This window comes from Oncorhynchus gorbuscha, linkage group LG04, assembly GCF_021184085.1.
Source record: "Oncorhynchus gorbuscha isolate QuinsamMale2020 ecotype Even-year linkage group LG04, OgorEven_v1.0, whole genome shotgun sequence".
NCBI classification, from domain to species: Eukaryota; Metazoa; Chordata; class Actinopteri; order Salmoniformes; family Salmonidae; genus Oncorhynchus; species Oncorhynchus gorbuscha.
In genome coordinates, this window is record NC_060176.1 from 53,508,410 (window position 1) to 53,532,126 (window position 23,717).

At 44.1% G+C, this 23,717-nt stretch overlaps 1 protein-coding gene across 12 annotated transcripts in view; it reads right to left on the reverse strand.

Annotated features, from left to right (window-relative positions):
- LOC124034279 (ankyrin-1-like) overlaps nt 1–23,717 on the reverse strand; it is a 221,808-nt gene that overhangs the window by 66,164 nt on the left and 131,927 nt on the right. Inside the window, exon 1 of one of the 12 annotated variants that reach the window (XM_046347249.1) lies at nt 7,323–7,476. The exons of 9 other annotated variants lie outside the window; for them this stretch is intronic. In XM_046347249.1, coding sequence (XP_046203205.1) covers nt 7,323–7,349 — 27 coding nt within the window. In that variant the 5' untranslated portion in view covers nt 7,350–7,476. Of the gene's footprint in view, nt 1–1,067; nt 1,126–6,372; nt 6,498–7,322; nt 7,477–23,717 lie in introns of those variants that run through there. 2 more of the 12 variants (XM_046347251.1, XM_046347250.1) reach the window with 2 other exon arrangements.

A 23,717-nucleotide genomic window follows, 5' to 3' on the forward strand; every position in this document is an offset into this window, starting at 1 on the left:
GGCATGGCAACTAATGATGCAAACCCTCATCCCTCAACGGGGCACTAGTGCAAGTGGTGCAGCTCTGTGCAAAGAAAAGACTGCATAAAAAAGAGAGGGAGAGGGAGGGAAAGAGAGGGGGATCACTGAGAAAGTGAGAGAGCTGTATGCAGCAGTAAATCTTTCAGAGCATTTCCCTGCGACAGACCGGTAGGCCTTTGAGTGTGATAACTAACTCCACAGCCTGAGCACAGACAACCACTTCTCTCTCAGCCACCAGACTCGTCAAGGGAAAAAGTCACAATGTTTCCAACTTTCTACTTAAGGGTTCATGTAATCTTGTTTAACACCACCGCTCCTTCCCAGTTAAAGGAAAAGCCACAGTGCTTTCTGGGAAATGTAGTTAGTCTAAGAGAAGTAAGTGACTCTCACTTATAGGCCTACCTGTTCCTAAAACGTATTCCCTCCACTTGATCACCCTTGCGTTCCATCACTTTTCTCCTCAATCCTTAACCATCTCCATCTGTCTGGCAACACCCTCACGCTGTCACTCTGGAAACTCTATGCGAGACATTTACTTTCTCATCTACCAGACCTTGAACAATGCACACTCACACAGACATGCACAACACTTACGCATGCACAGTCCTTTTATACACGCTGAAGACAGTTTTGATCAACTGCTGTCCCATGTGGAAAGTTGAGGCTGAGACAGTCATCTTGGAGTGAACACCAAACAGCACTTAGCACTTGTTAGCACTTAAAGCAGATTTATGTTCAATCCAGTCTGTATTGGCCACACAGCATTTTTCTGCGATGCGGCCTCTGCAGCAGTTAGTGCATTCCTACTTATTGCACTTCGCAGAACAGAGCTTGTGAAGGGAAAATGTGATACGGAGGTTGATTTGGCATCAGCAAACTTTAGGAGGCTCCGCAATTGCATCACACCATCTGTATGGAGCCTCCGGCCTACATACATCGTCGTTTAGCAAGCTAGTTATCTATGGAAGATAAACAGCAACACTATATGGTTGTATAAGCAACCAGTGTTGTATGCCTCTCTTTCAGCTCCGCAGTGAGTTACTTACAGTGACAGAGTTGTCCTCGTCAGCCATGGCCTCTTTCCTCTCTGGCCTTTCCTCTAATGGCCTACTCTGTCTCTCCCACTGTGAGAAAGGCGATAGCCCCCCAAATCCCCTCCCTCCAGCCTTCTTCAGTACAACAAACTGACGCCCCTAATACACCCCAATCACTCTTCCTGCTGTACCCACAAACCCACCTGTTACCAGGGTTAAGATTACCGTAGCGGGGTACCCTCCTCACAGAAATAGATACTCATATAGTGTGTGTGTTTGTGAGTGTGTGCGTGTGCACAGACGTGTAGAAACCTACTTAGCCTCAAATATATGCTGTCCACATACGACGCACAGGGTGCTAGACATTCCACCAAACACTGTGCATAGCTAGTCAGAGTGTCATTTGTTTGATGGTGAGTGTTTGTGTGTTCACTGCCTTGATGACTCAGAGAACATCTTTTCAACACAGTTTGAGCAAAAACAGCTGATGACACCACACACACACACACACACACACACACACACACACACACACACACACACACACACACACACACACACACACACACACACACACACACACACACACACACACACACACACACACACACACACACACACACACACACACACACACACACACACACACACACACACACACACTTTACCTTCTGGAATGCACTCCTACAAGGTGGACATCGGCCAACTTGGCCCAGGTCAGGCAAAGTTCAGATGTCAAAGGGTCATTTCAGCACAGGGAAAGTACAGAAGTCTGACATGACCTATCCCTACACTAACAGTTGCCCTCCATGTCAAGGTGAATAACCTGATTGAATGTCAATTACACAAGTTACTCACATTTTTTACTGTTCAGTACAGTGTGTTTATGTTGGTGTGTATCTGGCCTCTCTACTGTAGATGAGTAAGATAGTATGGACTGTAGTGGTGTGTGTTAGGGAGAGGCACATGTCTGGTGCAGTCAGATAAGGGGCACTCTCTAGGCCACACCCAAACCCTGCCTGCCAGGCTTCCACAGAGTAACACCACTCTCAGTGTAAACAAACTTTCACTCGCTCACTAGCCTGTCTGACACAAATCCACACACACAGACACGGATGAACAAACGCACACGCACACAATCCTCTATTGTCTTGTAAATCCTCATGCTAATCTTAACAAACCCATTCTGATAGAGATGGATGTGGGTCTAGCTCAATGATTTATATACACACTAGATGACTCCACCTATTCCACCCCAGCCATTAGCACAAGCCTGTCCTCCCCAATTAAGGTGGCACCAACATCCTGTGTGGGAAGCTATATTTATTCATGTCTACATTAGTCTTTAGCATACTTAAAAATGATATTATGTGAGCTAAACCAAAAAATAAACCATTAAAAAAAACAAAAAAGCATTTTCCTTAAAGTATAATTTTGAGAGGTTACTAATGTTACTCTCCCCACTACACCAAGAAAATACATTTATTTGAAATAGTGTAGAATTCCATAAATTTCTATAGAGAATTGCTCCTACTGGGAAGTGCCAATATGGCCGACCGGTGGCTTCAAAACACCATAGTGCCCTCAAAGCTCATCAATAAGCTAAGGACCCTGGGACTAAACACCTCCCTCTACAACTGGATCCTGGACTTCCTGACTGGCCGCCCCAGGTGGGACCCCTCAGGGGTGCATGGCCAAGCACGACTCCAACACTATCATTAAGTTTTCCGACGACACAACAGTGGTAGGACTGATCACCAACAACGATGAGACAGCCGATAGGGAGGAGGTCAGAGACCTGGCAGTGTGGTCCCTCAACATGATCAAGATGAAGGTGAGGATCCTGGACTACAGGAAAAGGAGGACCGAGCACGCCCCCATTCTCAATGACGGGGCTGCAGTGGAGCAGGTTGAGAGCATCAAGTTCCTTGGTGTCCACATCACCAACAATCATGGTCCAAACACTCAAAGACAGTCGTGAAGAGGGCACGACAATGCCTATTCCCCCTCAGGAGACTGAAAATATTTGGCATGGGTCCTCAGATCCTCAAAAGATTCTACAGCTGCGCCATCGAGGGCATTCTGAGTGGTTGCATCACCGCCTGGTATGGCAACTGCTCGGCCTCCCACCACAAGGCAATACAGAGGGTAGTGTGGATGGCCCAGTACATCACTGGGGCCAAGCTTCCTGCCATCCAGGACCTCTATACCAGGCGGTGTCAGAGGAAGGCCCTAAAAATTGCCAAAGGCTCCAGCCACCCAAGTCATAGACTGTTGTCTCTGCTACCGCACGGCAAGCAGTACCGGAGCACCAAGTCTAGGACCAAAAGGCTTCTCAACAGCAGCTTCTACCCCCAAGCCATAAGACTCCTGAACCCCCCATTTTTACGCTGCTGTTACTCTCTGTTTATTATCTATGTATAGTACTTTACCTCTACCTAAATGTACATATTACCTCGATTACCTCAACTAACCTGTGCCCCAACACATTGACTCTGTATTAGTACCCCCTGTATATAGCCTCACTACTGTTATTTTATTGTTGCTTTTAAATTATTATTTTTTACTTCAGTTTATTTTAGTAAATACTTTCCTAACATTTATTTTTCTTAAAACTGCGTTGTTGGTTAAGGGCTTGTAAGTAAGCATGTAAGGTGTTGTATTCGGCGCATGTGACAAAAACAATTTGAAATCCTCTCAATCGCCAAAACATAGTATCAGCAATCCAGGCTTTATTTACATCATTGGCCTACCTCCTATAAGCCCTAGAGAGGACAGTGATGTGGGACTGGCTGGAGTTGTGGAGCTACATCATCAATCACTCTCTACTGTTCTATTACTGAACTTTTTCTGTATGGAAAGAGAGACAATAACCTGCAGCATGTCATCATTAGCATCACAGTACACAGTAATGCTATGGGTATCCCATTGTCCTCAGGCTCTGTACACTGACGCAAACACTGTACCTCTGTCTCTCTCTCTAATCCTCACATTCTTCACTAATTCTACCCAGCTCTCCTTCCACTTCCTTTGTTCGCCCCAAGTCTCATACAATCCTGTCCTCCATTCCCCCTATATTTTCCCCCTATTTTCATTGCTTTCTCTCATTCTCTCCCTCCCTGACTCTCTTGCTTAGTGTTCTGGTGCTGCGGCAGACAGTATGACATCACAGCCGAGCTGGTGTACTGCAGTGTGTGTGTGTGTGTGTGTGTGTGTGTGTGTGTGTGTGTGTGTGTGTGTGTGTGTGTGTGTGTATTATGAGTCCCAGGCGTAGTCTCAACAGTAAGGGATTACTGTCGCTCAGTATCTAAGTAGGTGTGAAACCACGGCACAAGTCACTCTGTGTGTGTTTGATGACATGCTATAAAAGTGGCGGTTCTACTTGAAGCCCTGGATGACAGGACAGTGTGAGGCTGCAGTTAGGATAGGAAGGAGGAGCAGTGCACGGAGGCAGTATAGAGCTGCCTGGTCTCGGGCTATAGTTCCGCCGGGGATAGTGACTGGGGCTCGGCCATTGATCTTGAGGAAGCCCACTCCCTCTCCTATGGTTTCATGGATCTGTGTGTGAGGCTGATACGGGCAACGAACCACTAACTAATGAAGAAACCAGCGATGAGTCTGCACTACGGATAGCCTGAACTACACAGCTCCCCCGTCAGGGAATTATGCGAGGAAGCGTGTGTAGAACACACACACACACGGCACATCACAAATTTTCCGGTACAACACCAGATGCAGATCATACATATCTGAGATGCCACCCCAGCTATTTGTGCACCGGCAGAAAGGTGCCAATAAGGGGTTTTACATGTCGTATATGACAAGATGAAATCCAGCACATAATAATAACTGTTATAGTACAGCTATAGCATGCTATCTAGGGCCACAACATACATAAGCCGGATATTCCTGCAGAGACATCTTAATCAACGATTCCATTTCCCTCTTTGGCTGACTTGTATTTGTTCTGGACATCTATTTTCTTTCCCTCCCTGCCTGCCTGCCTGCCTCCCTCCCTCCATTTCTCTGTCTATTTGAGCTAGCTAGCTGCAGAGTGAACGTGCTGGTTCCGGTCAGGGTGGTGTTGCTGTTGTGAGGAGCCAGTCAGACAGAGACCCCGAGAGACTCTATGTTCTGGACACACAGGAACCAACTTGGCCGAGCAATTCCACCCGCTCACTCAACACAGTCTATCTGTCTGTCCGTCTGCTTCCAGCTATACCCTCTGATTAAATGCGTATAAGAACTGTTCTCACACTTCCTATATCTTTCTTGGGGAACCATAGAAATAGAGAGGGGACTGTATATAGAGTGAGAGAGACTGGAAGAAAGAGAGACCATAAGCATTCCTCATGTGTACTACTGTGTAGCTACACTATCATTTCTATTGGTAACAGGGATGCAATTATATGGAATCAACTAGAGACCGCTAATAAGTCCCATGGTTGTAATAGACTTGATCTGTAATTAGGTTAACAGCTAGCTATGTAGTCACTGTGGGGTTACACTATAGAGTGAGATCAGAACCAAGAGAGCGAGTGAGGGAGGTGCGTAGAGAATTCAGTGGGAGTCTGAGCTGTCATCTGTGAAGTCAAACAGAAGCACAGTCAGTGGATCTACAACTTTGATCCGACTATCACTGAATGCATCTCTATACTGGCGTTTCAATACGGCTGCAGCATCGAGCTCTTTCTAAAGATGCGCACGCGTGTGTGTGCGTGTGCGTGTGCGTGTGCGTGTGCGTGTGCGTGTGCGTGTGTGTGTGTGTGTGTGTGTGTGTGTGTGTGTGTGTGTGTGTGTGTGTGTGTGTGTGTGTGTGTGTGTGTGTGTGTGTGTGTGTGTGTGTGTGTGTGTGTGTGTGTGTGTGTGTGTGTGTGTGTGTGTGTGTGTGTGTGTGTGTGTGTGTGTGTGTGTGTATGTGTATGTGGAGACAGACAGAGGACAAGACCGAGAGCATGGGAGTGAGTGAGAAGGGCAACTTAATCAGATACAGTATTTGCGACAACAGTACAAAATGTTTAGCCGTTCTCACAACTATCAACAATGCACATACTTTGGAGCATTCACATTTCTTAAGGTTGCATCATCTGGCACTTCACAGCATCCTTTACCAGATGATATCTGCTGTAGCCGAAATCCCTTTCTACACAGCAATCTCACTGGCTATACAGTATACAGACAGAACACCTTAGCTCTCTGCTGTGTTTGTCTTTGAATCTACATGCTCCCTAAATTAGCATAGTGTAGGAGCTTCACTGAAGCCAAGGTCAAATAATGTAGCTAATCAGATCAGTGTACTGATCATAAATGTACTTACCACCCCCACACAACAGACAGCCCACAACAGGACATCACATTACAGATAGACTAAAAGAAGTCACAACACAAGGAGTATTACAGAACAGGACACGCACCCCTCACACACACACACCCCTTGCACACACTTCTCATGCACACATTCCTAATCTCAGACACACATGCACCGCTACTCCCTAATATACTCCCAAACAACCAGCTAGACTCTCTCTCCTGCAGAGAGCTGTATGTAGTTGGTATGGAACACCAAATACTATCAATGTTACGGACAGAACATGAACAGACAGAAGTTCTGTTTTGAGAGAGTTAAAGTTAAATAATTCACTCCACGTTCTGTCACTGTTGTTCTATTCTATTCAATTGAAAACTGAACTGAAAGATGAATCTGTTAAATATGAGACAGACGTCATCAGGAGACTTCAATATGGAACAGAGAAGTGTGTTTTCACGGTGTGTCTATCAGACAGCCCTCTCTTTACTCCTCATATCCATTTCCTCTACCCTTCACTCCTTTTCTCACTCCCTTTCTCTGTGTGACAGACAGAGACATGGACAGATTCATTAGCGAAGGGAAGACCAAATAGAGGGAGGGAAGCGAGGGACAGGCCTCCAAATAGTTCATGTGGAGAAACAGAGAGCAGCATGGTGAATGGCACTGAACAAGCTGTGAATCTAATCTGCATGGTGACCTAGGAAAGGAAATGGACTCAAATAGAAGGATAGTCCAATCAAAGTTTGCAGTAACATGATACAGATGGACAGATGGGGAGCATTTGGGTTAGTTTGGGATCACAACATGGTTAAACTGTAGTAAAAAAAACAGAGCAGACAGATTGGCAGACAGTCAGTAGCATGACAGAGAGGGGATCGAGTGAAAGAGAGAGTGACGAGATTAGAGTGCTGAAAGAAAGAAGGGGACAGATATTGGAACACAATCCAGTTTCTACTCACTCCACAGGTGATGATCTTGGCCGGCATGCCTGTTGGCCCTCCACTCCCTCTCCGCTTTTCTCTCTTTCTCTCTGTCTCTCTTACACACACACTCACACACTCTACTATCGTTCCCTTGCCCCCAGAGAGTGTGACACACACACTTGAGTGCACAGGGCCCGTCCAGGGGGAGGGGACAGGAGGGGAGGCTGGGGGTGAGGGGGGCCAGGGGGTTTATCTCTAGAGGAATGCTGCCTGTATCTAAAGACACACACACATACACACACTCATCAACAAATATGTTCCCCTCAGTCTCACGCTGTGTCGCCTCTCCCACTACCTCTCCCTGTCTCTCTTTCTTCATGCCACTTTCTCTTTACTGTCTCCCTCTCCTCTCCACCAGCTCCCCCCTCATTCTCTCTCTTTCATCCGCAGGTTGATCCCTTCTTTTCTGCTGTCCCTCCTTCCATACATGTCTCCCCACATCTCTCTGTCCCTCCTGTATTTTTTGTGACAACCAGACAATAAAAACAATTCTCAGGCCAGGCATTTCCCAAAAGGCGTGGTGGTGTTTCGGGTGGAGAAAGCCTGTGCTGTGTGAGCAGGTCTGTTCCAGTCTGTAGAGTGACTTAGCGCCCAGCGGGTGGGGGGGCATTTACGCTGCCATTGCCCTGTGACAATGGGCCAGACGCACAGGGCGGGGGGGAGGGGCCAGGGGGGCGAGTCTCTCAAAGGGCCCTGCCTCTTTTAATAAAGCGTCTGTCATTCCCCGCCTGAAAAGGCCTCCTTTTTACCCCGTCTCACCTCCTTTCTATCTCTCCTAGCTAAACGCTGGGAAAAGCATATTGCTGCCAAAACCATGCAGAGAGATAAATGCTTGTAGGAGAGGGGGATGAAGGGGGATGAGGGGGGTAGTAGGGGAGCGGTTGTTCCTCCTGATGGGGGGTTACACACCACTCGGTGTCACTGGACCGTGACCTGGGTAAAAACATCACGTGACTGGGTCCTGGTGTGTTATGTGGGTGAGAGTTTCCAGTGCCAACCACTGCAGGGCAGGGGGCTGGAGATACTAATGTCTGTGAAGAGATGACAAATTACCCTGCGGTCCTCAGCTATAGAAGACAAACAAGCTCCTTTCATGATCTTAGTATTATCTAACAAAACTCTGCCACATCTAATATTCCCTGGCTCTGAGTACAGTATGTAGGGGGAAGTTAAAGAGGAGTGATAACATAGCAGGAATAACAGACTGACAACAGCTCTTCAGATCAGAGTCCAGACATGGGTAATGATGGAACCAGGCTGGTATCTGTCAAGAGCCAATGATGTTCTCTATTATGGAGAATTCTAAAACAGCACCAGTCTGCCTGGCCCACCCATAGCCATCACCCATTGCCAAACTTTAACCAAAGACAAGGCCTAGACTGGGGCAAAGAGAGACACATAGAGGAACGAGCCACGAGCCATGACTCTCTGAATGTGTATGGGTCAGGACCAGGGTTATATGCTGTGATATACTGTGCTCTCCTGTATTGTGATGTGGCTGATTTAGGTTAGGGGCAGACGTGACCTCTAGACCTCCCATGCTGCCCCCCTCGTTGGCAGGACAAAGCCCCTCTCTCCCTGCTCTTTAGGGCCACTGCCATCAGCGTGTGGCAGGCGCTTTGTGGGGTTTTATTGCCTATTTCCTGATGCTTCCTGAAACACTGGGGAGACTTCAAAAGGTGGTGGAGGAATCAACATCAACCAACTGTCATTCTGTCATAATACACACAGTCGCACAGTCGCATGAACACACGAATGCAGGTAAACTCTGATAAGCGCACACACACACACACACGCACGCACGCACGCACGCACGCACGCACGCACGCACGCACGCACGCACGCACACACACACACACACACACACACACACACACACACACACACACACACACACACACACACACACACACACACACACACACACACCAGCATGGGGCCAACTTCTTAGCCTGGGCCTCAGCTCCTCACACACAGGACTAAGACAGGACTGTTAGCTAACTGTTCGTAAGAAGCTACAGGCCTTAAAGCGGGCTAACAGACCATTCCATGTCTAACACTAGACTAACACTAGACTAACACAGACTTATGGCTGTGTCTACACAGGCAGCACAATTCTGATATTTTTTTCCACTAATTGGTCTTTTGACCAATCACATCAAATCGTTTCACATCAGAGCCGATCTGATTGGTCGAAAGACCAATTAGTGAAAAGAATATCAGAATTGGGTTGTCTGTGTAAACACAACCTAACACAAAGAATATACATTTTGGCCTATACTAAGCTACTGTGCCCCAATCACACCTGCAGCGTGAGAGACTTGCCTGTAGAAATGTAAAGACAACAACATAATGGACCTGTGTAACACAAGGAGGAAATAGAAAATAGGAGAAAGATGGGACTAACGGAGGATGTATAGCCACAGGCAGCAATTGTTTTTGGGCAGGACCAGTGACCCATCAGTCTTTTTGAGTGGAGAGACAAAGCAAGAGAGGAAGAAAGGGAGAGATACTGTAGAGGGAGAGAGTGTGCTTTTGAGAGAGAGAGGGGAGAAGGGGGGAAGAGAGCAACATCTCCCTACCCAATGGGCACAGATGTCAATTCAACGTCTATTCCACGTTGGTTCAATGTCATTTGAAATGACTAATTTCATTGAAAATGACAGTGCTGTAATTTCTAAATGGTTCACCCGATATAGATGAAAATCCCTCAAATATTTGATTTAAAATCGGAACTTTTGGAGTATAGAGCCTTTAGCCTCAGAGTCATTGTATCATTTTAAATCCAAAGTGCTGGAGTACAGAACCAAAACAACAATGTGTTACTGTCCCAATACTTTTGCAGCTCATTGTAGCTACAAAGCACAGAACATGGCCTCCCTGGTCATCCATCTCTCCTCTCCTTCCCTCTCCATCTCTTGTCTTCTGACTGGCTGTGCTGTGGAGATGGGAGGGGGGCATATTAGGGAGAAGAGAGGGAGAAAGAAACGGATGGAAAATGAAAATGGCAGGGGAGCTTGTGTGTGTCAGTGTGTGTGAGAATACTGTACGTGTGTGTATATAATTTATATGTGTGAGAGAAAGAGGGGGAAATTAGATGATGTTGGAAGGAGGGAGATTGGCATCCATCCATGCAGTGCAGTACAGTCTATGCTGGCCCTGTTCTGTGCTGTAATAATAAAGTTATGTCCAGTGTTGGTATCTGAAAATATAGTTTTCCAAACTACCAATTACTTCACACGGGAAAAACATGTAGTTTACTTTAACAAAAATAACTTTTAAAAGTAGTATGTTTCAAGTGAAAATTAGGCAGGTCTTATGCTGAAAAAAAGGAAATTATAGCCTACTTCATCCATATTTTATTTTAGCCAATAAAGTAGTTAACTACACCTCTACATGGCAAATAAGTAATTAACTACTGAAAACACTACCAAGATTTGAATTTAGTTTAATTACCACCAAGCTACAGCAAGATGTAGTTAAAGAGATTCTCCAGTACTTTTGTATACTTTTTAGCCAGTAGTTCTGAAAGTAGCTCTCATGGGACAAAAGTTGCCCCTTAAAATTGCGTACTACGTCACATATGTGACTCATTTCAGGAAACTAGGCATATGTCGCAAGTCACAACTTCACAGGAAAGGCATTTGAACGTTTTTTTCAAATTTTTCATCAAAATGCATTTTTTGCCAGATATGCCTTCTTGAACATTTGAACTTTAATGTGTCTTAATAACAAACTTGTTTGCCATCTGTATATATGAATACGGTTGTTAAGTTACGAGCCTAGTTGGTTTAGCCACAGAAAAAATCAGGAACCTTCCTGCTAGTCATGATTGGCTGAGATAATGAATGGGCTGGACATGCCTTGAGATGAGTTTTGGATTGGTCTGCCGTGTAATCAACACTGTTGTTGTCACGGAAGAAGTTGACTGAGTTTTGAAATCAGTGGAATCTGGTAGAAGCAGAGTATGATAAGGAGATGAATTCAATTCTGGCGTTTGATTGCAAATTTAGAGGAGGTCAGAATACTGTTGTATAAAACACCTGTTTTAGGATTACATCTTCAAACTAAGGGCAACCATGGCACCCGTGACAGAGAGGGGGAAATATCTGATGATTCTTGTGGCATTGCACAGGGTCAGTTTGAACCAGAGTGACTTGACACAATGGGTCAAGCAAGCTGTACAAACAAAATGGAAATGAGGATCAGAGGATTAAACCGTCTTGAGCTCAACATTTGAATGGACTGGAAAATAATGGCTTAAGTTTTGCGACTAAAGACACCCTTCTAGCTAGCTGACCACCGATTTTTGATTGCAATTTATGTAAGTCAGGTTTTGAGAGTTTTCAAAAAAGTAATATATCTACTTTATATACACATAGTGTGGGACATGCTGTATATTGTAAAATTCGACTGCGCGACAGACCACACACAATTTAATATCTAACTTTTTACCTCTGAAATATAGCTAACTGATTTCAGGCAAGTATATGTTTTTTTAACCAGAAGGCTAACCAACTAGTCAACTATTTAGTAAACACTTCAGATGCGATGTTGGTGTCTCTTTTTGAACAAAATTTAATGGATATATCTTGTAATTGAGCAAAATATTAAGGTGGCCAATAACTTGGGACCATATGCTGATAATACAGGACATCATTTTTTTGCTAAACCGTTTATCAAAAAGATAGTAATAGAATTTCCACTGAAATGTCGAACATGCCAATTTGCTAACCCTTTAGCTAACATTTTTACGACACCAATAATCACAAAACATTGATGGCTTGATCACAAGATAACACTGTTGAAGGTAATATATTTCTAAACGCTGTTGAATATACCGATAATACGGGGTGCTATGCTAGCTGACATTAGGTGGCTGGCTCGCTAGCTAGCATTACGTGTATGATCTGTGCAGTAATATTATCTCAGAAATCCATTTGCATTCTGGCTGGTCTTGTCCAACCAATGTCTGTTCACTTGGGCATGGCCACTGAGTGAGCATAAGTTCACTTATGAAAACAATTCTCTCATTTAGAAGCTAAAATCACATTTCATCTTCTCATAAATAGTTTCATAATTAAAATTTAAATTGCACAACAATTCCATGTGAATCTGATAACTAGAATGTGTAGACTTTTGAAGATACAATTTATGTCGTCCTATCATCAGATATAATGTCCCAGACTACAACTGATCTGACATCATATTCTTCAAGTATCAACGGACACTTTCAACTGGTTGAGAAAGGGAAATATTGTTCCATTCCCCAACCTTTTGATGTTACCATACTTTCTCTGTGGTAACACAGGGCTTTCCAAGAGCCCCTTCTGTAGAGTGGAGAGAAAAGGGGGAATGTTATTTATGGGGGGGTCATAAACCTCACCGAACAAGTTAACGTCATGACAGTCCCCCTTTTCGATAATCCTGCAAATTGTAAACCAACATAAAAATGACTGTGGATTGTCCTGGTTGTGGACCATCATTGTGGTCCCTCTCTGGTGGTTGACCCGGGTAGGGTTTCTGCGAATGAAGCAGGCCGCTCCAAGGCTGGACAGCAGATGTCCAGTTGGTGATCGCTGTTGCGGTTACCCTCTGGTGGTCTACCTTGGTAGGTTTTCTGTAAGCTGCAAAGCACCACAGTAATGGCCAGGGGATGTCTGGGTTGGGGATTGCCGTTCCGGACCTGTCGTCTGGTCATCCATACTGGAAGATCTGGGCAGTAACTTAGGCAGCTGTTAACAACACACACACACTCATGAAATATATAATTACATTTCCTCCCAAATGAGCGGTGTTGTGGCACTAACTGATGTCTGGGGAAGTTGTTTATGGCTCGATCACTTCCTAAGTGTCAAAGAAAATGAAAGAAAATGAATAAAAGCCCAAAGAAAAGATACATATAAAATATAGTTATCACCTCTTAATCATCTAATTGGATAACCCAGGGGATAACCTATGGACCTCTGGGGATAAACTGGTGAGTACGGTAGCAATTTACCCAGGCTGGCATTTTGCTAGGACCCTTAAGTGATCGAGCATAAATCCTAATTGGATGTTCCATTGTACATGTGTGTTTATGCTTACACAAGCGCGCATGTCAAGGGAAGAAAACCAAGTATCCTGGTAGACTACTTGTTCAGAATGAGACATTTTCAGGTCAATGCCTGGAGGTCAGTCAAAATTGGTGTTGAGGGAGTCTGTAGTGGTTTTACTACAAGTCACTGTGTCTTCCACAACTGTAGGGGCGATAGGTATGAAGAAGAAACCACAGAAACCAAGATGGCGTAGCAGTGCAGACGTGGATGGTTGTTTCTCCTGTGTACATTTTGTATTTTTCTTCTTCTTTGTATATATTTCAATTTATTTTCAATCTCTTTTCCATTTTAAAATTAAATATACCTTCCAGCATCCCGCCTCACCCAATTGTGATACAGATCCGCTATATTTAGACTTTATAGCGAGAACCTCCATCAGAAGCTAGTCATCAGAAGCTAACCAGCTAATTAGCTGCTAGCTATTTAGTCATTGTCAGCCACTGCTAGCGGCCTTTACCTTCTGCACAGACACCAGATGCTTTTAGCCTGGATAATACTTGCCAGCCTGCCAGTATCAGACTGGCAGTTTTCTCCACCACAACGTCGGATTCCTGCTGTAAGCCCAGACCATTACTCCTGATCATCACAGCTAGCTAGCTGCCCCCGTGTGGCCCAGCCCCAAAGCTAGCTCTGAGCCAGGCCCACCTCCTGGCTTGCTCAGTGATCACTCGGCTACACGGCTGTTGCCTCCCGGACTCTACCCCAACATGACTAGAATCCACAACTCTACCGGATTCTTGCAGTAAGCTCTGGACCTTTGCATCGGATCATCGCTGCTAGCTAGCTGCTACCAAGTGGCTATAGTGGCTAACGCCCCTGTCCCAAAGCTAGCACCAGTTACCCGCAAGCCAGGTGCATCTCCCGGCTAGCAAACACAATTACTACAGCTACAATACCTCTTTAGCCAACTGGCCTGGACCCTTTGTCGACACGGAGCCCCGCTGTTCCACCCCGATTGGTCTGCCGACGTAACTCCATCCATTGTGCCCTCAACCAGCCTGTTGTTGTTATCTTTGCTGATTAGCTGTCTTACCCGTTGTTGTCTTAACTAGCTCTCCCAATCAACACCTGTGATTGCTTTATGCCTCGCTTTATGTCTCTCTCAAATATCAATATGACTTGTATACTATTGTTAAGGATAGTTATCATTGTTTTAGTTTACTGTGGAGCTTCTAGTCCCACCTCCCACACATGGGGTGACCTCACCCAGCATAACTAGTGCGTCCAGAGATGCAACCTCTCTTATCGTCACTCAGTGCCTGGGTTTACCTCTACTGTACCCGCACCCTACCATACCCCTGTCTGTACATTACCCCCTGAATCTATCCTACTACGCCCAGAAATCTGCTCCTTTAATTCTCTGTCCCCAACGCACTAGACGACCAGGGCTGGTGAGCGCAGCTGTCTCTCCAGTTGTGTTTTTGTCCATCTTGGACCGGTTCATTTTACATCCGTAGTGCCTTGATACGACTTTGATAGCCTTTGGCCGTACCCTCATCCTACTCCACCTCTGTTCCTCAGGTGATGTGTAGGTTAACCCAGGCCCTGCGTGTCCCCAGGCATTCTCATTTGTTGACTTCTGTAACCGAAAAAGCCTCATCCCTAAGATTATTCTACTCACTGCTTTAGCACACTCAGCCAACCCTGATGTCCTTGCCGTGTCTGAATCCTGGCTTAGGAAGGCCACCAAAAATTCAGAGATTTCCTTTCCCAACTACAACATTTTACATCAAGATAGAACTGCCAAAGGGGGAGGAAGCCTGTAAAGTTGAAATCTAGAATCGGCTTCATATTTCGCAACAAAGCCTCCTTCATTCACGCCGCCAAACATACCCTCGTAAAACTGACTATCCTACCGATCCTCGACTTCGGCGATGTAATTTACAAATGACTCTCCTCAATACTCTACTCAGCAAACTGGATGCAGTCTATCACAGTGCCATCCGTTTTGTCACCAAAGCCTCATATACCACCCACCACTGCGACCTGTATGTCCTCGTTGGCTGGCCCTTGCTACATATTCAACGCCAGACCCACTGGCTCCAGGTCATCTATAAGTCTTTGCTAGGTAAAGCTCCGCCTTATCTCAGCTCACTGGTCACAATAACAACGCCCACCTGTAGCACACGCTCCAGCAGGTACATCTCACTGGTCACCCCCAAAGCCAACACCCCCTTTGGCCACCATTCCTTCCAGTTCTCTGCTGCCAATGACTGGTACGAATTGCAAAAATCGCTGAAGCTGGAGACTTATATTTCTCTCACTAACTTTAAACATCTGCAGTGATTGGATAGCCCATCTGGAAATAACCCATCCAATCTACCTACCTCATCCCCATATTGGTTTTTAAAAAACTTTTATTTCTACTTGGACATTATTCTACTTCTACCAGTATTTCTACTTGGACATCATCATCTGCACATCTATCACACAGTGTTCATTTGCTTTGCTACTATGGCCTTATCTCCTCACGCCATTTGCACACACTGTATATACACTTTCTTTTTTTCCTATTATGATATTGACTGTACACTTGTTTATTCTATGTGTAACTCTGTGTTATTGTTTGTGTCACACTGCTTTGCTTGATCTTGGCCAGGTCTCAGTTGTAAATGTGAACTTGTTCTCAACTAGCCTACCTGGTTAAATAAAGGCGAAATAATAAATAAATAAAAAAACATCTATTTCATAGCTATGTTATCAATGGAGGGGAGGCAAAGTCTGAAACCTTCTATCATTTTCATTCCTTTGAGTACCAGACTCCGGTTGCTTGGTGGGGTAATCGCGCTGTTGCATGTGACTGTTCTGGAATTCCACCAGATTGTACCTAAGGGTGGTATTCTGCTGCATTGCAGAGTCCACTTGAGCGCTTAGAGTCCTGATTTTGGCCACGTGAGTGTTGCACTTGCTCCTTTCGGTCTCAATCTTATCTGTCATTGTTTGCAGATAGAGGTCTTGAGTAAGGAGTGAGAGATTCAGTGATGAGATTTCCTCCGCTTGCTTAGAAATCAATATTTCCATCTTCATCACTTGAGTTCTCATCATTAATTTGGTCAGCGACTTCAATGAGTTCAGCTGATTTGTCATCCAACTTAGTCATTGTGTTCATTAACTGATCGTCTCTGGTCTACAGCATTTAGAGTAGAACATTATTGCTTTGAGTAACGTTCAACAAAACTGCCTGCATGTTATCAAATTGCGCGCTCCTGTTTGTAGATAACTCCACAGATTTATCTAGTTTAGAGTGGACTGCATCGTATTTTGGCTAAATCAATGAGACAACAATTTTGTTGAGAAAGAGTTTGTGCTTGTTCATTGTCAGAAGTATTTGCCATTACTTTTAATTGTTCAGATTTCAAACGCAGTTCCTTGGCTAGTAGAATGTTTTAATTTCCTGCTTTTGTCAATATTTGCTCAGTTCTCTTCACCTGTCCCTTCATGTCAGTCATGTCTTACATGTGCTTCAGCTGTGCACTGTGGTATTGGACCGATGCAAATCTTTGATGGTGATACATAAGGGCTAAAGTGGAGAGAACCGTTACAAAGCCTGCGTTTGATGGTTGATTTTGGAGAGTTTGTGGCGATTTCTACTATTTTTCCGCTAATGGCATAGTTATGGTTGGTTTCGCTGCTGAGGTCAGAGGTCAATCCTTTTATGGGTTGAGGTTCACTAATTAGGGGAGGAGTGGTGACCACCTCCTCTGATAACTTGCACATTATTTGAAAAAATGTAGAGAAACATTTTGACTATTTTATTTTTCAAAGTTTGTGTTTGGAATTGGTTGGAAGCTGCAAAGAGGATTTTAATCTATTTATAGACGTTGATGAACCATCAGTACTGTATCAGTAATGTGGGAGTTGGACGTGATTGAACTTTGCAAAAGCAAATTGATTAATGAATGATAATGATTAATCATAGGCTATCTGGGAATTGAACTTTAATTAACCTGAGAGGTTTGGTTCATCTGGGTTAATAAGGAAAATGTCAAAATATCTCATTTAATTGGAAGGACCTGAAAAGGTATGTTGACAATTTAACTTATTCAATTGAATGAGACGATGATATCCAATCAATTGACATTGTCTGGATTATCGTAAGTGTGAACAGTAGTTAAATGTTAGGTTACATTCATCGCCAGGTTTACATGTCCCTCAGGCAAAAGCCACATGTGATTCTGCTGGAGGTGGCACATCATTCAAGACTGGGTAGTCTTAAATGAGCTTTGTAAAAGCACATTTTACTCATTTAATCAATGTTAATGATAAATCAAACCTGTATAGGCTATTTGGGAATTGAACTTTAATTAACCGGAGAGCGTTGCTTCATCAAGGTTATTAATGTGGAAAAGTTTAAATTGTCTCATTTGTAGAAACCCTTCCATTTGAATATTATTTCATATGTCCATTGGAAAAAGGTAAATCTGGCAATTTGACCTCTTAGTTCAATTTAATGAGACATTGATATCCAATCAGTTGAGACTGGCTGGATATCATAAGTAACCACTTGTTAAACGTGATCCATGTTTGGGTGTCATCAAAATACTACTTTCTAAAAGACACCCAGGGGGTCACTGATTGCAGAAAGCTGAAATCAAACGGAAGTACAAAGGGCGGGACTTCCGTCACGCAAGGCGGAGGAATTTCAAAGTGACACAGGAAAAACAAAATGGCTGCTTTCCCTTTGTTAGCTTAGCATCTCGTGCAAGTTAATCTTACTTTGTACACTTTCAAGCATAAAATAGAAATGGAACGGTTTTACTCATAACGTATTACGTTCAAACCATTCTCTGCGTTGTAATCTTTCTGGTTGTGGTGTTGTAGAGCGGATACGTTGAAATACCCTGTTGTTCTTCCTTTGCTAGGCCACGTACGTTTACAGCCGCAGCTGATAACGCGACGTCTAGGATGTATCACTTCTTCTTTAGTGAATAATAGTTCAAAGTTCATACCAAGTTGCCATAATCAGCTTGTGCTGTATTCTGGCTCGTCTAGTCGAAATTCACCATTCCAGCGTGGTGATCGTAATTTCCATGTGATCTGGTCTCATGTAAATTTTGTTAGATAGAGTAGTCGTTCAACCATTCGCAACCACAGCTCCCGCCTGAGTTTGCTTAGTCTAATGAGAATTAGGTCACAAGGGCTTTTTGTACTGGGGCTTTTGTACTGTTTCACCTCTCTCCAACTAATGTATGTTCACTTGGGTGTGGCCACTGAGTGAGCATAAGTTCACTTATGAAAACAAATCTCTCATTTAGAAGCTAAAATCACATTTCATCTTCTCACAAATAGTTTCATATTTAAACATTTAAATTGCACAACAACTCCATGTCACGCCCTGACCTTAGATATCCTTTTTATGTCTCTATTTGGTTTGGGTCAGGGTGTGATTTGGGGTGGGTATTCTATGTTCTATTATTTGTATTTCTATGTTTTGGCCAGGTAGGGTTCTCAATCAGGGACAGCTGTCTATCGTTGTTTCTGATTGAGAACCATACTTAGGTAGCCCTTTTCCCACCTGTCTTTGTGGGAAGTTGACTTTTGATTATGGCACATAGCCTGTAGCTTCACGGTTTGTTTTTGTGGTGTTTATTGTTTTGTTGGCGTAATTTTTTATAATAAAAGAAAATGCACGCTCACCACGCAGCACCTTGGTCCACTTCCTTCAACAGCCATGACACTCCATGTGAATCTGATAACTAGAATATGTATACTTTCCAAGATACAATTTATGTCGTCCTATCATCAGATACAATGTCCCAGACAACAACTGATCTGACATCATATTCCTCAAGTACCAACGGACACTTTCAACTGGTTGAGAAAGGGAAATATTGTTCCATTCCCCAACCTTTTGATGTTACCATACTTTCTCTGTGGTAACACAGGGCTTTCCAAGAGTCAATTTTGTAGAGTGGAGAGAAAAGGGGGAAAGGTATTTATGGGGGGGTCATAAACCTCACCGAACAGGGCAACGTCATGACACTACTATGCAAGTAACCATTTCGATGTACCATTACACCTTCTGTAGAGACCCATCCACTTAGCAAGATGTGGCTGGGGTTATAGCATTTCTTTCACATGTCACATCAATTTAGACAAGTGTGTCTTGGTATGCGTCATCTAATATTTAGAAAATATTATCTGGACACTTTCTGTTCACCTGGAATTTTTCCTTATTGTTGACTACTACTTCTACCACTTTTAGTCTTGAAAACTTTAGGCAGGCAAGGCAGGCAGGCAGGCAGGCAGGCAGGCAGGCAGGCAGGCAGGCAGGCAGGCAGGCAGGCAGGCAGGCAGGCAGGCAGGCAGGCAGGCAGGCAGGCAAACTCGCACTGCACCAAGTGGGCCCCAGCCAACACACAGCCCTAACATGCTACACTACACTGCACTACAAGGTTCTGGGCTGGGTCTTGGCTGTGGAAGGGTTAGTCACTCCCTGTGTCGTTGGTGACTCCTCGTGTCTCTTCTGCAGGGAGATGAGATGCACAGCTAGAAGGTTGAAGCTTACTTGTCATGAGTCTTGGCCTGGAGGCAGAGTGGTTTCTGAGTGCTTTCCGCTAGATGGGCCAGAGGCAAATTCAAAGTTGTCTAGATCGTAAAAATCTATGAAAACAAAAATGTGCTCTTTGGTCTTTATTTAAGGTTAGGTATTAGATTAGCAGTGTAGTTAGGGTTAAGGTTAGGGTTAGGTTTCAAATCTGATTTCAGGACTTTGTGACTGTGCCAGCTAGTGACCATTCTGCAGAGTTGCTTCCAGTACATGAGCATGAGTCATCTCAATAAATGCCAACCTGCACTGAGCTGCCTGGAGGAGCCATTCTGTAGAATAAGTAAGTCTGAGAGACATGATGATGTATGCAGGGGAGAGTCTGGTCTAAGCAGCCAGCCAGCCCATAATTCACTCAGCCTGTTTAATAAGTGCAGAGCCCAGAGTGGCCCCAGACTCCACAAACTCCATTCAAACCTAATGCACTCCTCTGACACTGTCAGAAACAGGCTCCACCATTCTGGGACTTCAGGATAGTAGACACTACTGTGGATATCATTCATCAGTCTGTAGAAAACCAAAAAAGGTTTACATTGTGATGTGATCAGTATAAAAACTGTAGGACAGTAGTGCCTCCGTGGAGTAGTATGAGTAGGTGTACTGTATCATATGGTGGTAGTAGAAGCGCTGTGGTAATATTATACATTCAATACCAGAGGTCTACCTCCCACTAGACAGGACATAGTGTTCTGCTATCCATAATCTACAGAACGGTATCCTGTTTGTCCCTGACTCTCTCGCGTGTGTGTGCGTGTGTGTGTGTGTGTGTGTGTGTGTGTGTGTGTGTGTGTGTGTGTGTGTGTGTGTGTGTGTGTGTGTGTGTGTGTGTGTGTGTGTGTGTGTGTGTGTGTGTGTGTGTGTGTGTGTGTGTGTGTGTGTGTGTGTGTGTGTGTGTGTGTGTGTGTGTGTGTGTGTTTGTTTGTTTGTGTGTTGGGTTCCTGGCATGTCCAGATGGATAGGCCATGACAGAGGTACAGGCCTCAATTGACCATTTGACATTTGCTGCTAACTGCCTCTATATATCACCAGCCTCATCTCTCACCTCCAGTCAGAGAGAGGAGAGGAGAGAGGGAACAAGCTAAAGAATGGAGGTGATGACAAGAGAGACAGATGAAGAGAGCAAATGGTACATGGCTTAGTGGAGAAGAGGGAAGATGTCTTGGGCATGACTGTGGCAACAGAGATAATAAATAAACGCCTCCTGGGGAAGTAACGAGAGAGTTTGCATGTGTGTGTGTCCCTCTGTGTGTGTGTGTTTGTTCAAGAATCTCATTGACGGTGCAGACAGGGGAGGCTGCTGCAGCAGAGAGGGACAACAGTATCCTGTACAACAGGGCAAACAATCTATTCTGTAAACACAGGCCCACACAGACATATTAATTACCATCCTAAGCTATCTAATAAATAACTATCCGCTTCCCATCAATTTGGGCAGTCAATATTTCCTCTCTGCCCAGCTCTCCTTATCCCTCCATTCTCTCTGGGGGAAGTTGCAAAGCTGCTGTCTGGCCTATCAGAGGGTATCATGTTAATAAATATGAGATCTATGTGATTAAGGGAGTTGCTCTCATCAATCAACACAAGGGCAGCCTGCAGAGAGGCTGTATATCAGATGCCAATCACTCTATCACCCGCTCCACCACCTCCTTCTCACCTCTCGGTCTTCCTCAACACACACACACACGCACACGCTCACAGTCTCACACACACAGTCACACACACTCACACACACATAACATGATAGATACCACATAAGAAAGCCTTATAAATCAGATGAAAACCAAACAATGCAGAAATCAATGTGATTACATAAATGGAGAAGGGTTCCTGAGACCAACAGGGAAAAGTATTCTTAGTCTTTTTCTTCTTAGTGCCTTCAAGTCCAGAAAATGTTAAAAGTGTACATGGCTGTTGATAGAGGAAATACAGATGTAGCATCCTAATTTGATCACTCTTTTGTTGTTGAGAATTTCCCTACACAGCAGGAAATGCAAACTTGTATTGTATTTGAGTTTTTAAAAGGCTTTCCACTTTGAAATTTCAGACATGATTTGCCCTGTCGAAAAATGTATCAATCTATACAAAAATGTCCTTAAATTATAATCAACATAATAATTCACATTTCGTGTTGCGGAAGGATTCTGTAGCAAACGGTCTTAAAACAAGAGTTGTAGAAGAAGCTGTCCTCATGTCTCCTTCTCATATTCTTGGTTCCAGGTCCTGTCTTCTTGTGTAGAGGCCTATAGATGGCTCAACAGACCAAGATCTTCCAAATTCTTCATGACATTTAGTTTTCATGAGGGTATAATCTCAAGGCCATTGAAGGTTGAGATGGAAACACTGAAGCTAGCAAAAGGCTGACATCACCAAGTAGTATTGATCACTGGGGATCCTGCACTGGGGTATAGATTTTCTTTCTTTTTGATTTTCCAAACACTCTTATAGAAATAGAGGTCAAATACTGTATGTGTAGCCTAAACTGGTTGAGCTCATAGATCATGGTCTATATGTTTTTCATTAAGGCTTTAGTGGCCATCCTTGCTTGGGTGGGGTTCATCTATTCTTAGTAGGCCAGATTTCTCCCAAGAGACATTTCACTTCTGCTGAAATCTCAAATATTATATTATTTCCTAGTGGATCAGCCAGAGTACTAATGGATATAATTGTGTTCTAATTTCTTCTTTCAAACATTTGGTAGATGGCCAAAGATATTATAACAACATTTTTTGTAGTTTTGCATATGGTAATAAAATCTCACATTACCTTAATTTGAATTCTGTACTGCCAGCATCGATATCACTATGAATAAAATTGGAGTTTAAAGGCGCTACTCTAAATGCTAGCCAGTTTTTCACATGCAAATTAAAATCTAACCCCCTACCCGAAACAAATTAGAGCGGACTGCTGGTGACTGGACATCAATGGGCTTCATAATGTAGTCTGTTGCTACAGTAGGCTGGGAGAGCAGCTGTGACTGAGAAAGGAGAATCCACTTGACAGTGCTGGGGAGTGATAGTTACTTTTCTTATTGTGACTGTGGTGCAGTCGAACTGTGACAGATGGGGCTTTGGTGTTCCTGAGCATCTGCTGCAGAGGGCTCAATGAAGGGGGATGAGGGGAGTGGGACGATAAGGGACACGGTACTACAGCACATATTAAAGCAACCAGTGCTTTACATAAACTACTGACATTTCTAACTTACAGGGAGAGGGAGGGAGCGTTTCATTTGGTTAGAAATTAAAATCGGGCCTCAAGTGATGTTTCATGGAGAGAAGAGCAGGGTTTAAGAACTGAGTGTCCTCTGTAAATCATGAATCGGTACTGTTAAACCGTCTGCACATTTCTCAATACACTGGCGTGTCCTATTTTGAAAATGAGGGAAAGGAGAACCTTTCTGAGGATCATAACATTAAATGATGGGTGTAGGGAAGAGTGAAGTGGAGCTTGATAAGAGAGAAAGTGTTCTAGAAGAATGGGATCAAGACGCTGGGATGTCATTGCAGGGGTTTGTGCTGCTGTGGATTTCCACTGCTCTGCTGCCTTGGCCATGGGCCAGGCAGAGGGATTGAATTCTATAGGAAGATCCATCACTGCAGAACTCTGAACACACTCAGCGTCTCTGCGCCCTATCTTAGCCCAGGACAGGAACAAAACTGACATGCTATTTTGTGACTGTCTGTTCTAATATTTGTTGTCACATGGGGATTGGGGATAGTACCCCCAATG